This window comes from Durotheca rogersii (genome assembly GCF_024521655.1).
Source record: "Durotheca rogersii strain YMJ 92031201 chromosome Unknown GGS23scaffold_28, whole genome shotgun sequence".
Taxonomy (NCBI): domain Eukaryota; kingdom Fungi; phylum Ascomycota; class Sordariomycetes; order Xylariales; family Xylariaceae; genus Durotheca; species Durotheca rogersii.
Window position 1 is genome coordinate 146,922 of NW_026251259.1, and position 12,258 is coordinate 159,179.

The 12,258-nt window shown below is 57.9% G+C and overlaps 3 protein-coding genes across 3 annotated transcripts; all 3 read right to left on the bottom strand.

The window, feature by feature from the left end:
- Positions 1-2,359: 2,359 nt before the first annotated feature.
- GGS23DRAFT_614616 (proline-specific permease) lies at positions 2,360-4,920 on the bottom strand (the record flags this gene model as incomplete). Its single annotated transcript, XM_051520661.1, has 2 exons — positions 4,015-4,920; positions 2,360-3,878 (listed from the first exon to the last, which is right to left on the bottom strand). Exons 1-2 carry the CDS (start codon positions 4,203-4,205, stop codon positions 2,360-2,362), a joined length of 1,710 nt encoding a protein of 569 aa, XP_051368515.1. The 5' UTR covers positions 4,206-4,920.
- Positions 4,921-5,452: 532 nt separating this feature from the next.
- GGS23DRAFT_614618 (glycoside hydrolase family 47 protein) lies at positions 5,453-8,670 on the bottom strand (the record flags this gene model as incomplete). The annotated part of the gene is made up of 3 exons (XM_051520662.1): positions 5,453-5,884; positions 5,950-6,165; positions 6,272-8,670. The coding sequence occupies 3 exons, from the start codon at positions 8,668-8,670 to the stop codon at positions 5,806-5,808; spliced, it is 2,694 nt and encodes an 897-aa protein (XP_051368516.1). The 3' UTR covers positions 5,453-5,805.
- Positions 8,671-11,016: 2,346 nt separating this feature from the next.
- Positions 11,017-11,801, bottom strand: GGS23DRAFT_599996 (uncharacterized protein; the record flags this gene model as incomplete). The annotated part of the gene is made up of 3 exons (XM_051519005.1): positions 11,017-11,259; positions 11,329-11,442; positions 11,610-11,801. 3 exons carry the CDS (start codon positions 11,799-11,801, stop codon positions 11,017-11,019), a joined length of 549 nt encoding a protein of 182 aa, XP_051368517.1.
- Between the last annotated feature and the right edge of the window lie 457 nt (positions 11,802-12,258).

Below are 12,258 nucleotides of genomic sequence, written 5' to 3' on the forward strand. Positions count from 1 at the left end.
GTGGGAACGGAACGAAATGTGTATATGAGGAGGCAACTTGGGCCGCATAGCAGCAACACGCTACGACCCCATATATTTCTTGTCCATTCAGCATCTGGGAACTGGAGTTCATCAAGAGAGGGCGGATACCGCGGCGAAATAATGATGATATTCATTTCCTTTTCTTTTCATTCTCTGCGGGAATCCGCTTCCCGCACGAGTTGCCATATCGCGCTCGTCTTTTCACCAACCCTCCTCTCTCCTCTCACCGTTCCAACAAAAACACACAGGAATATTTTGCCATCTGGGGTTACGAGGCCGATAAGGGGGCAGAATCGGAGAGCTCAGGCGCATGACCAGATGAGTAAATACATCGAGACGAGACGAAGTCTCCGGCCCAGGACGCACCGCGGGAGGGTAGCGCCTTGATGCACGCCGCTTTATGTATACGAGAGTCGATAATGATGGGATGAACGGACAATAGCACAGATGAGGAACTGGGATGTATTCCAGGGACGATGGGGTCATGGCTGTGCTGACGAGTTGGCGGGACAAACGGTTGACACCTGCTGCTGCTGCTGCTGCTGCTGCTGCTGCCGTGCACGCGGATTGGAAGCTTTACGAAGCTGTGTATAGGAAAATCAATGTTATTTTCGCTATCCGAGCAGTCTGTTGTCGACAATGATATTACTTTCTGCTGCGACTCATAGATCTAGTATGATTGGGAATTATAAAAGAAAATAAACCCCCTGCCACAGCGAATTGCATCGGCTTCTATGACTTCCCACTGGGCATCTAGCGGCCTCATATGGTGCTGAGTAGAAGAATCGCAGTTGTCTATATATCTGTACATCAATACGTGATAAGCCGCAATTTCCCCTTTCCCCAAGTACCCAATATCTACCAGATCCTTCAGAGCTCACACCCATCTTACCAGGCCAGGGGATTCTCCCATGCCTACCGCTACCACGTTGCCATGGCCACAACCCCTCCCCCTTCCCCCGGCGCGTAAAGGGGACCAAGATCTAGGCTGGAAATTCGTAGTCAGGCCGCTCGATACGACCTTCGCCCGCGATCCCGCGCGCTCAAGCACCTGTACCCAAGTGTAGGTATAAGTACCTACCTACCTACACGCGTGCACAGCGCAAGCCGAAAGGAGGCTCCCCCCCGTCATCGCCATCTCGCACCTCTCGCTCTGCCCGTCTTCCGCATCCGGCGCCCCGTCTCAGCTACGCGTATACGCCTCCTTGCTTCCCTCCCTCCGCTCTTCCTCCTCGCCGCGGCCCGCCAATGTCCTCGCCGCCAGCAGCCGCCTCGCTCGCTACGTCGGTGCCGGCGGGGCCGGTGCCAGCGGGGTCGTGGGGCCGTGGGGCCGTGGGGCCGGCGCGCGGCGCTGTTCTCGCCGTGCGCGCAGCTGGGGGGCGCGCGCAACGCGTCGGCCGCCGCGGCGGACTTCCAGTCGGTGTGCTGCGCGGGCGTGATCGTGTCTCGGGAGCGCGACCTGTACGCGGGGGACGCGCTGCCGGCGCCGCGCGCGGCCGTCGCGCTCGACGAGCTGGCGTGCTGCGCGCCGCGCGGCGTCCAGACCCGGGCCGTCGGCCCCGCGCCCGCGCCCGACGGCCGCCCCCGACGTCTGGGGCTGGGGCGCCGCCCCGATCTGGGGCGCCGACGGCACCCCCGTCTGCTTCTGGGCTAAAGAGCTCCCACCGTTTCGTGAGGCGGGAGGCGGATAGGAATCAATGGATATGAGACACGAGACGGATGGTAGGATGCGTTGTCGCTTGGAGAATAGGAGGTCTTTACTGTAGGCACTTGGTAATCATTTTAATGCATGTATATATTAGGACTGAGAAATCCTACACCCACACCCACATGTATTTGCATGCATTCCCCTGTAGGTGGAAACGTATACTAGGTAGGCTACGCCGGTCACTCATCGCGTAGAATACGCCGACGAAGACGCTATAGGTGCCCCCTGCCCTGGTCCAACTGCTTCGCTACTAGCGACGAAGTCAGCACCGGTTGAAGGAATACAGGGCAGTGGGAGATCTCGGCTTGGGCCCGTGGTACTAGACGTATTTCGCCCTAGTCGGTAAGCCGCTGTCGTCTAGTCGCGTAGTGCCTAACTATTCAGAATCGACTGGAAGGGAGGGCAGGGATGGGGCAGCTCAAAGATGAGGAGAGAGATACGAGGTATATAATATAGGTAGTAGTCACCACAAGAACTGGTGTTCTATACTCTTTTGTTTTTAAACATCTCTCTTATGCAAACGGGTATCAATCCAAGCGACAATCACCTCCACCGCCTAGACACCTCACGTGGTATGCAAACCAGATAAGAATCGCCTCCCTCCCCCCTCTCTCCTCCTCTTCTCCTCGCCTAGGCGAGCCAGTACCACGCCTTCTCGACCCAGTTCCGCGGGACGGGCTCGCGGTCGAGCGCGCACAGCTCGTCCATCTCGCGCTTGCCGGTCCAGACGTCGACGTCCTCGATGGGGATGGCCAGGCGCCAGCCGGCGCGGCGGCCGACCAGCAGCTTGTGGGTCGCGTAGAGCGCGAGGAAGATGGGGATGGTGATGTAGGCGGCGAGGAAGTTGGCGGCCGACCAGCGTGTGGGGAAGAAGACGTCGAAGCCGTTCGTCACCGTCAGCACCGCCACGACCGTCAGCGCCACGACCGTCGCCCACGGCTGGGCCGCGCCCCGGAACGCGAGCCCCTGCAGCAGCCCGTGCCGCCCCAGCGCCCGGCGGAACCGCAGGTATGTCGCCATGATGGCCAGCCACGCGATGAACCCCGAGATGGTCGACAGGTTCGTGAACCAGCGGAACACCTGCGCGCCCGGGCTCGACGCGTTCAGGAACGCGAGGCACCCGACCAGCAGCGTCGCCAGCACGGCGACCCACGGCACGCCGCGCCGCGTCGTCCGCGCGAAGCACCGCGGCGCCTGGCCCGTCGCCGCCATCGAGTACAGCACGCGCGAGCCCGAGTAGCAGAAGGCGTTGCCGGCCGACCAGGCCGACGTCAGCACGGCCGCGTTGATGACGTGGTCGAGCCCGCGGATGCCCGCGCGGGCGATGCCGATCACGTACGGGCTCGTCGACGCGTCCTGGCCGGCGCCCTCGCCGACGAGCCGCTCGTCGTTCCACGGCACCACGACGCCGATCACGAGCGACCCCAGGCCGTAGAACACGGCGAGGCGCCACACGAAGCGCCGCGCCGCCTTCGGGATGTTGCGCCGCGGCGCCACCGTCTCGCCCGCCGACAGCGCGATCAGCTCGGGCGACGTGATGAACGAGAAGCCGGCGCGGATGAAGGCGGACCAGTAGGCGAGGAAGCGGCCGGTGCTGTCGTGGTCGGACGCGAAGACGCCTTCGGGGTAGGAGCGGAAAGCGCCGGGGGGATCCTGCCAGTAGCGGAAGTAGAGGGGGTCGTGGTTGGGGCCGCCGCCGAAGAAGAGGACGATGCCGAGGATGATGAGGCCGAGGATGGTGATGAGCTTGATGCTGGCGAACCAGAACTCGGCCTCGCCGAAGAAGGAGACGGCGATGACGTTGAGCAGCAGGATGACGACGAGCTGGATGGCGATCCAGACGGCGACGTGGACAGACCGCGTCCAGTACTGCAGGATGAGGCCGCCGGCGGTGCACTCGGCGGCGACGAGGATCGCGTAGGCGTACCAGTAGTTCCAGCCGGAGGCGAACGCTATGCTGGGGTCGAGGAAGCGGCCGACAAAGTAGGGGATCGAGATGCCCTTCATCGGCAGGTATGTCACCATCTCGGCGAGGTCGTTCATAACCACCCACACGACGAGCATCATCGACAAGTACGCCATGAACAGCGGGGCCGGCCCCGTGCTCGCCAGGATCTGGCCCGAACCGATGAATAGGCCGGTGCCGATCCTGGAGTTGCGGCAGGTACGCGGTCAGCACTGCTGTCCTCGGCTATCGTCGGGAGAAGAGAGAGAGGGTAAGAAGAGAGGGGATAATTGGAGGCAAGGTAAGAAGAAGGTAAGTAGGCATAAGAGGTGAGACTCACGCGCCGCCGAGGGCGAGGAATTGAATGTGCCGACTTTTCAGTCCTCGCTTGAGCTGATGAGTGCTCTCGAGGTTCATCTCGCCGACGCGACTCGACTTGGGACGTTCGAGATTCTTCACCTCGACGTCGCCCCGAGCCGCCTCGTCGGTCGCGTAGGCTACCCCCCCTTCCCCGCTCGCGTGTCCCGTCATCGCGCCTCGCTTTCCACGTATGAGTATCGTGCGAGTCGAGCCGCGTGCGTCATACCACCCGGCGTGGTAGGTCCCTAGGTAGTCGGGGGTGTTTCGCAGACTGCGAGTGCTCGCCTTTCTGCTCGTTCTCGTTTCTGGGTTCGGTGAAGGGATAGATTGGAGGATCGGTGCGTAAAAAAGGGAAAATCCCAAGGTGAAGCAAGGGGAGTGCGAGAAAAGGTTGGGGTTGCGGTAGACGACTCTTTAAAAAAAGAGGAAATACCTACATGCATAGGTATGCCTAGCCTAACTCGAGATGTACTCGTAGCATACGATATCAATCCGCATTGTTCTACAAGCCTTATCGCCAGGGACGCCCTGTTTGCCCTCCCGGTTCTTTATCCCCATCCCCAAATCCTATCAAACCGTAGCATTAGGCGGAGTTACACCGATTCCCTCCCGCTCAGCGAACCGAACCGGGGCGTGGTGGATCGTACCCTGTCGGCCTTCCTAAATCAGAGAGGGTCCAGGTCGAATTTGGCTCCTTCGAGAGGTGGCCAGGCCGCGGAGAACCCAGTTCAGGATGCCCTTGTTGTACGATGGACCCTATCAACCCAAAGATATGATCCTGGCCAGCGGGTTTCCTTGACTAAGAAAAAGAGAGGGAAAACAGGTGTCTACCTACCTACTAACATACCTAGGTAGTTTGTCTACCCGTGTGTACCATCATGTTATACGTGCAATGTAGCATAGTGGATAGGGAATCTCACCACCCGACTAGCTAGCTATCCACTGTATTACAGATTGTCTCCCCCAACGCCACGGCGCCCTAAGCCGACAGCCGTGCGTTTGTATGAGCAAGAATCGATGGGAATGGTAACGCCTCGTCCCTCTCTTCGTCGCCGGGTCTATCACCCTGGGCAACGGGTGCTTCCGCCGCTCTACGCAGGAACTACTACTCATAAACTGCCAGTGCCTGTCTTAGCCTCTCTGGGGACTCAAGAGAGAAGGATGAGACTAGCGGATCGATGGCTTGAGTTCGCTCCGGTCCTATCTACGCTGCCGTCGGTATACGTGTAGGATACGCCGATGTATGGTATCTACGCATGCGCGTCCTCTTACTCGTACCCAGGTATCTCAATTAGAATGTGCCCATCCTATCGTCACGTATATCGTCACGTACGTCTAGGACGCCTTGGGATCAACAGGAAAGTATAGGTATATCCGTATAATTCCTAGACTTCGTCTTTTTTCTTCTTTTTTAGGGGGTTCTTTTTCCCAGCAATTCATCTACTGTGGTCGGTCGTAACGTAACAATTCATCCGATGCGGCGTGATAGCCCAATGCAAACGTCGTGTTTTAGGGCTCCGGTAGTGGAGAAGTGATGACGACGCCTCTCCCCTGTCGATTGCGTCGGCGTTCTTACAAGTAGCCAGCTTAGCCCACGAATTCCGCATCTTCGACGATGGCTGCCCCATCCATCGCGTGAAGAAACTGGATGAACTACAAACTCCCCCGCGAGCCTTGATGGCCACATATTGGCTTTATTCGCCTTCGCTATACAAAGCCGTCAGGATCGGCCCCCGCATCTATTGCTGTCCGTCAAAGGCACGCCGGGCACTCAGACGGGTCTCTTGAATGGGTGCGCCTCCGTGTTGAATACCCACTCATCTAAGCTGAGGACATTCGGATCCGAGTAACTGCGCACTTCATCAGCAAATTTCCTCATGATTACTCTACCAATCCCAAACCCGTCGTCACTCACAGCAGGTAGAAATATTTGAGTGTTTCAGCAAGCCAAAAGCTCTCCATCTCATCGCTCTTATCCGGCGTTGGCGACAGCACGTCGTTGATGGCACTGTTGCCAACCGTTGTCTGAGTGTGGGTAACGATGGCGTTGAACATCTTCCAACCCTTGTCCTGCCAAGTGGTGTCGCCTGTGATACGATACATATACCAGACGGACTCGATCGCCTCCGGTCTGACGGGAATGCGTTAGTTTGGGGCTTGGTCAATTTCCGGCCAGCGGGGCGCGGATCCGGCGGCGCTCTCTAGAGGACTTCACTTTTGCCCAGGTATGTACTTACCGGAGGATGTAATGTTTGGAGCTGGCACTGACGAAGCCAGGCGGGAGCCGATCCATATCAATCTTCTTCTTGACGTACTCCTCGTGGGAGATAGGGCGTTGCAGTTCCGGAAATTCGGCCTCGTCGTTCGCCTCGCTAAGGGGCGCCTGATCGGCTTTGCCCTCGGCCGCCGCCGCAGCAGCGCGGCTGCCTGCATTGATGTCCAGTGCATCTTCCAGCCGAGCTACCTGAGTCAACGTATCTTTATTCGGAGTGGTCATCTTCACAGGTGGAGGCGCTCTCTTTTGGACCCCATCGCTCGTGTGCTCCTTCTTTTGCGCCTTCTCAGCCTTCAGTTCCTTCAGCTTCGTCTGGTATTCGTCTATCTGCTGGTTGCGAGTGGCGTACAGCGGGTCTAGATATTGCCAGTACAGAGTCTCGTTCCAGTGGCAGTTGTTTGCCTCGGCGCAAGGGACGACCGTCGCGCCCTCGGGCATTATGCCGCTCGGTGTGCTTTCGTAAGCCCATACGCAGCCGTCGGCGAGCCTTTTCCCGATCTCCACATCCTCTGGGATGTTGAAGATCTTGCCACCCATGCCGAACATACCGCCGATGAAGCAAGTAAGATGGGTAACCTCCCATTCGGTCGAGGCGTCCACTTCTGGGTTTCCATTCGTGTTGATCTTAGCGGAGAACAAAATATCGCGGTCGTCGGGAACCATGGGCCGGTACAGCAACCACTTCTTGACAGCGGCAGCAACCCTGGTGTGTAAAGTTTTATATTTAGGCTCGAGACCGCCGAGGAGGAGCCATTGCTTTGGGAAATACTCGTACGTGCTGTCCTGACTTCCGCCCATGCTATATTGCTCCGCCGTGGACCACCCACCCGGCGCGAGTCCTTGCGGAACGCACTTGTCTTTGTCACCACTGGCGAGGTTGGTAAAACGGCTGACTTTGTTCACGCTCCGTCGAGAAACCGCGTTGTCTGAGAATCCGCCCCCGGGGGACTCTCCTGGGCCGCTAACCGCCTCCCCACCTAGATCATCTCTCTTCGAGGAGCCCGACACGGCCTCATCAACCTTATTGTATTCCGCTTCCTTGGCGGCTATCTCGGCTTCGGCGGTCCTATTGCACCCGCTCGCGTCGACATGTTCGGGAAAGATGCCGGGAATCGTGGTCCCCCGCTCTTGCCATTCGTAGAAGGCGTCCGTGATACGTGCTACGGCGTCGTAGTATTTATCTTGCTTGGTGAGTTGGGCAAGCCGGGTGAACTCCATGGCTAGAGAGCCCAGTTCCGCAACACTCACGCTACCTTGAGCTCTCTTGGGCCGCGACGCAAAGGCAGGCTTCCAGTTGTAATACAAAACAGGCATCCGGTTCGGCGTATCAAAAACGCCCATTAGGATTTCAGCAAGTTCGACAGCCTTTTCCAGTAGGATGTTATACCCCCCGGCCTTGCCGCCGCTAACATCGTACGCAGCCACTAGACCGCCGAGATAGCGGATCGTGGTTTCGAAGACGGGAATTTCGCTACGATAGCTGGATGTGGTAAAGTCGATCTTCTCCACTTCAAGAACTGCCTCTTCGAATTCGTCTTTCATGCCCATAATCCACAACGTGTCCAGCGCGTCAACCAGGGTGGCAGCCCAGCCGCAGAATGGATCGCGGAACTTCTTGGAGATAGGGCTCAGCTCGTCGTGTCCTTTGGCATAGGTTATATAGCCGCCCCAGCCACGCACCATCTCGGCCTTCACTTTAGCGAGACGGACCCGGCGTTCCTCCCGAGCCGACGCCGACTCTTTCTCAAACACGTGCTGGACCGGCGGTATCGCCTCGGGCTTCCCCGTCGGCAGGGGGATTATTTCGCCTTTGGGGATGGGGAAATGTTCGGGCACCTTGGTCCAATGGATCGCCGTGGTTGCGGCGTTCGGTTTGACCTTCTTGGGATCCGGGTTCTCGCCTTTTCCAGCGCCCTTGGCGCCCTGGCCGACATTCTTATCCGGTATGTCGATCAACGGGGCAGTAGTCGTCTTTGCGGCACCTTCCTTGTCATAGACAACGACCTTGGACCCCTCGTTCGAACCCTTCGTAACCGTAGGCAGGCGGCCGTGCTTGTCGACGCCCTCTTCGGCAACGGTGGGCTTCAAGTTAGGAATCTTGACGTCAGCTTCCTTGGGTGCACCTTTCAAAAATTTCTGGGACAGATCGTCGTCCTGGTGCGTGAACCTAGTGCCGTCATTACCAGCAGCAGGTGGCTTCTCGCTGCCTCGCGGCGGAGGTGACTTGGGCGGGGCTTTGCGCAGTGGGATAGAGGCGGAGACGGATTTCCATTCCTCGCTATTCGTGCTGGCACGATACAGGAGAAATACGATGATGGCGGCAAAGAAGACATAGTAGCGGTATCTCCGTAAGCGGAACATGGTCGCGACAGTGCCCAAAACGAGCTGCTGACCAGGGCCTCAGGTAGCTTCTGAATGGTGGGGCCGAGGCAAGGGGGAAGGGGGGCGTTCTCACGTCTACGTCTCGATCTCGTCGCCGGCCGAGATGAAGAGGCGGAAAGAATTGCGGAAAGAAAACCGAGAAGAGGAAAATCGAATTTCAACCGAGACCCAGTTCCACCATCTTTATGCGGAAGGTTGTGGTGGAGGGGAGAGCGAACAGGGGCGAGTCCGAGTTCGAGAATAGGATGTGGCGAAGCAGGCGAACCTCGCAGAAACACTGGACGTCCTCACGATGAGACCAGAATTAACACATCCAGGCGGAAGCAATCGAAGTCACCGACGATTCCCAAGAATATCGATGGGAGCGGAGAACGGGAAGAGCGAGGCAGATGGATATAGGCACGGCTGAATGAGCGGATCGAGGGTGTGTGCCTCGCCTAGGTACGCTACCTCTAGCGGGAACACCAGCGTAGGAGCTGGGGGAGGACAGGGTGTGTGTATGAGTAGGCGTATACGAAGGGCAGATGGACCAATAATGTCGATGGCCGTGGACGGCAAGACGGGCGGATGAATTGGTGGAAAAGGTGGAAAAGGTGAATTGGGTGTTGCAGGGATCCACGAGGCGTGTGGGAGAGCGGAAATTTAGAAAAGAACACAGAAGAGTGCTCGGGGCATGAGGTCGGAGGACTCTTGGCATCTCTCGTCTATTGGATGTGTCCAACGGTGCAGGGCAGCCACCATGGCATCGGCGGCGTAGCCTTGGCAGCCGTGTAGCAGCACGAAGAGGGACGAGGTCAGACACAGGGGAGGGAGCCTGATGGATAAATATGGGGGGCAATCGTCACAGCCAAGACGATAAGTAAAGCGGTACCTAGGTAAGCGCAGCATGTGTGTGAGGTATGCGGATGTGTGTGTGTGTGGCCCTGGTGAGAAGCACTGGGAGGAGGACGACAACGACGACGACAAGAATAGCTATTGCCATCTACCTTAGCCTAGAAACGGCAGCCGGGGGAGACGACGCCGACGCCAAAAGTGAGAATTCCATTCATACGGCAATCGGCAGCCCAGGTACCTCCTTCGAGCGGACTAAATGTACCTACCTACATCATTCCCTCCTGACCGTAGAGACATGCCTGTCCAAGGTAGGTATCTACCCGTGGTAGACACATGCCTAGGGTACCTAAGGCAGGCATCCCACCCCTTACGTCGCGTTCCTTCCCCAGGTAGGAAGGTACGGTAAGGGGCAATTAGTTAAGTACCTAAACCTATCTAACCTCAGGTAACGGGCATCTATTGCAGTCAGTCGAAGAGCATGACTTGGGGCAGATGAGCTAAATAGCGAGGACTACCAAGTAGTGCTGTTAGGAATCGGACCTATCCTTCGTTAAGTAACCTACTGATCTAGGGCCTGCCCTAAGGCCAGTTGCCTAAGTAGGTACCTGTGGGTAGGGTGTATGCACCAGGTGGGGTGCCCCGTACTCATAGGCGACGAACAAGCAGTTCAGTGTCTGCCAGCAGTTCATCTCTCTCTATTCTTTGCTCCCCCAATACAAAAGGCGTGTACGCAGCACCTGCCTTAGGTAGGTACCCACCTAACCTAAGTACCTCAATATCCTCCCGCAAGTAATCCTGTAGACACGCCCGCACACCCGAGGTAGGTATGTACCTAAATCCTGCCTCGCAGGGTACTACAGCCATGTACGGTACAGTATAAGGGGCATACAAGGAGAAGAGATACAAGTAAGCATAGGTAGTTTCGGTGCCAATCGTCCCGTTCTTGTTTCCACCTTAAGCGGCTGGCACCATCCATACGGCCGGCACGAGCGGCTCGCTTAAGGAACCCGCCCTGCTCCCTAGTCCCACGTAGTACATGCCCAGAGCCAGATCCTTACCTCGCAGTTCAGGTGACGGGTGCCTAAGGATATACGTATATAGGTCCTACGGTACCTATCTTCGCATCGTCGACAGCCTATCGCTGGAGGCAACGGGCGATCTTTGCGGGGTGCATGGAATCCGGTATCGCCTGATTGCCCCCTTGATTGCCCCAACGGACGGAGGCGGCATGGCAGAGTACATGGATACATATGTACCTACAGCCTATAGGTACCTGTAGGTACCTAACTGCGCTCCCCATAGCGTAGGCAAACTGACTGACTCGTGATTCTCTAGCTTATCTCACCATTCGCTACCCATTAGGTATTAAGCGCGTAAACTCGTCCATCCAGCCCCGTATGCCCCTATACACGCCTATCCCACTACACGAACCATCACCCCATCCCGTTGTCCTCCACCCACGTACGACTCTCGCAATAACTTGTGCGCCTCTCATCGCCTCCGCGGTCGCAGCATGGGCGTGCACGGCGGCGGTCCGCCGTACCGCGACTCGACGTCCTGCGCCTTGAAACCGCACTGGTCGCAGATCCCCGTTCCTCGCACGCCCGCGTCTAGATAGCACGGGATGTCGAGCTCGTCCGCGAGCCCCGTCGCCCAGCGCACCAGCGCCGACGCGTATTCCTCGCCGCGGCTCGTCGACTTGGCCATCGCCAGCTCGATAACTGTGCGCGCCGTCTCGAGTTAGCCGCCGCCGTCGTCGATCGACAGAGAAAAAGGGGGGTGCTGAGTGGGGCACCTACATACATGGCCCTCTTTTCCCACCACAAGACAATGCGCCTTGGACAGCGGTCCGAAGAACCCCGCGAGCTTGTCCTCGTCTACGCCGGGCGTGTTGTCGCACCGCGCCCACCGCGTCTTCTACGACTCCGGCGTCGTGATCTGCCCCGGCCGCACTACGTGCACGATCGCGAGCGCCACCGGCCGATCTGCTCACCACGTTAGAACGGGATTCTAGAAGGGGTGTCCCTCCACCCGAGCTGGTAGAGAGCAGGGGGGGCATTGTTCCGACCGGGCAGGCCCCTGACAACTGCAATCTTCGACTCCGGCTTGTAGTAGGACTTCAGTCGGAGGAAGTTGTCGAAGCTCCGTTCCAGCCACTTTCGCCCGTCGTCCGTATGCGGAAACACGAGCTCCCCGGCCCCGCTGAACGCTTCCCAGAATATCTCCACCAGATCCGAGATATCATCTACCGTCGCCAGACTCACTCTTCCTGCCATTTCGCCTGCGTCTGTTAACCCTCCGGAACTGTCGCAACGCGCGTCCTAGGCCGCACACGACACTTAGTATCGGCACTTCTGGAACTGTATACGTAACTGGACAGACGTTTGACCTCTCTTTTATGTTTTAGAGCAGCGTGCCTCTTTTACGTCGGGAGAGATGATCACCTCCCGCCCGCCCTGCGTTATCAACCCGAACCTTTTCCGTGATAGCGTTTGCGGCCCTGTCCGATCTGGGCATCCACTCTACGCCAGCACACCTAAGTTCGTGGGAGGGATCATCGCCGCGATTTGTGCTCCCTTTCTATGAGGGGGCCGCCTTCGCCAGCTTTTATTTGGGGTGTTCGTGGGGCCACTGCGACAGCGTCGTCACGGCCTGGTAGCCTTTGAGCTTTCTCGATCACTTTCAGATGTCATCGCCTACCCTCCTACCCATGTCCCCCGTCTTGTAGGCTCC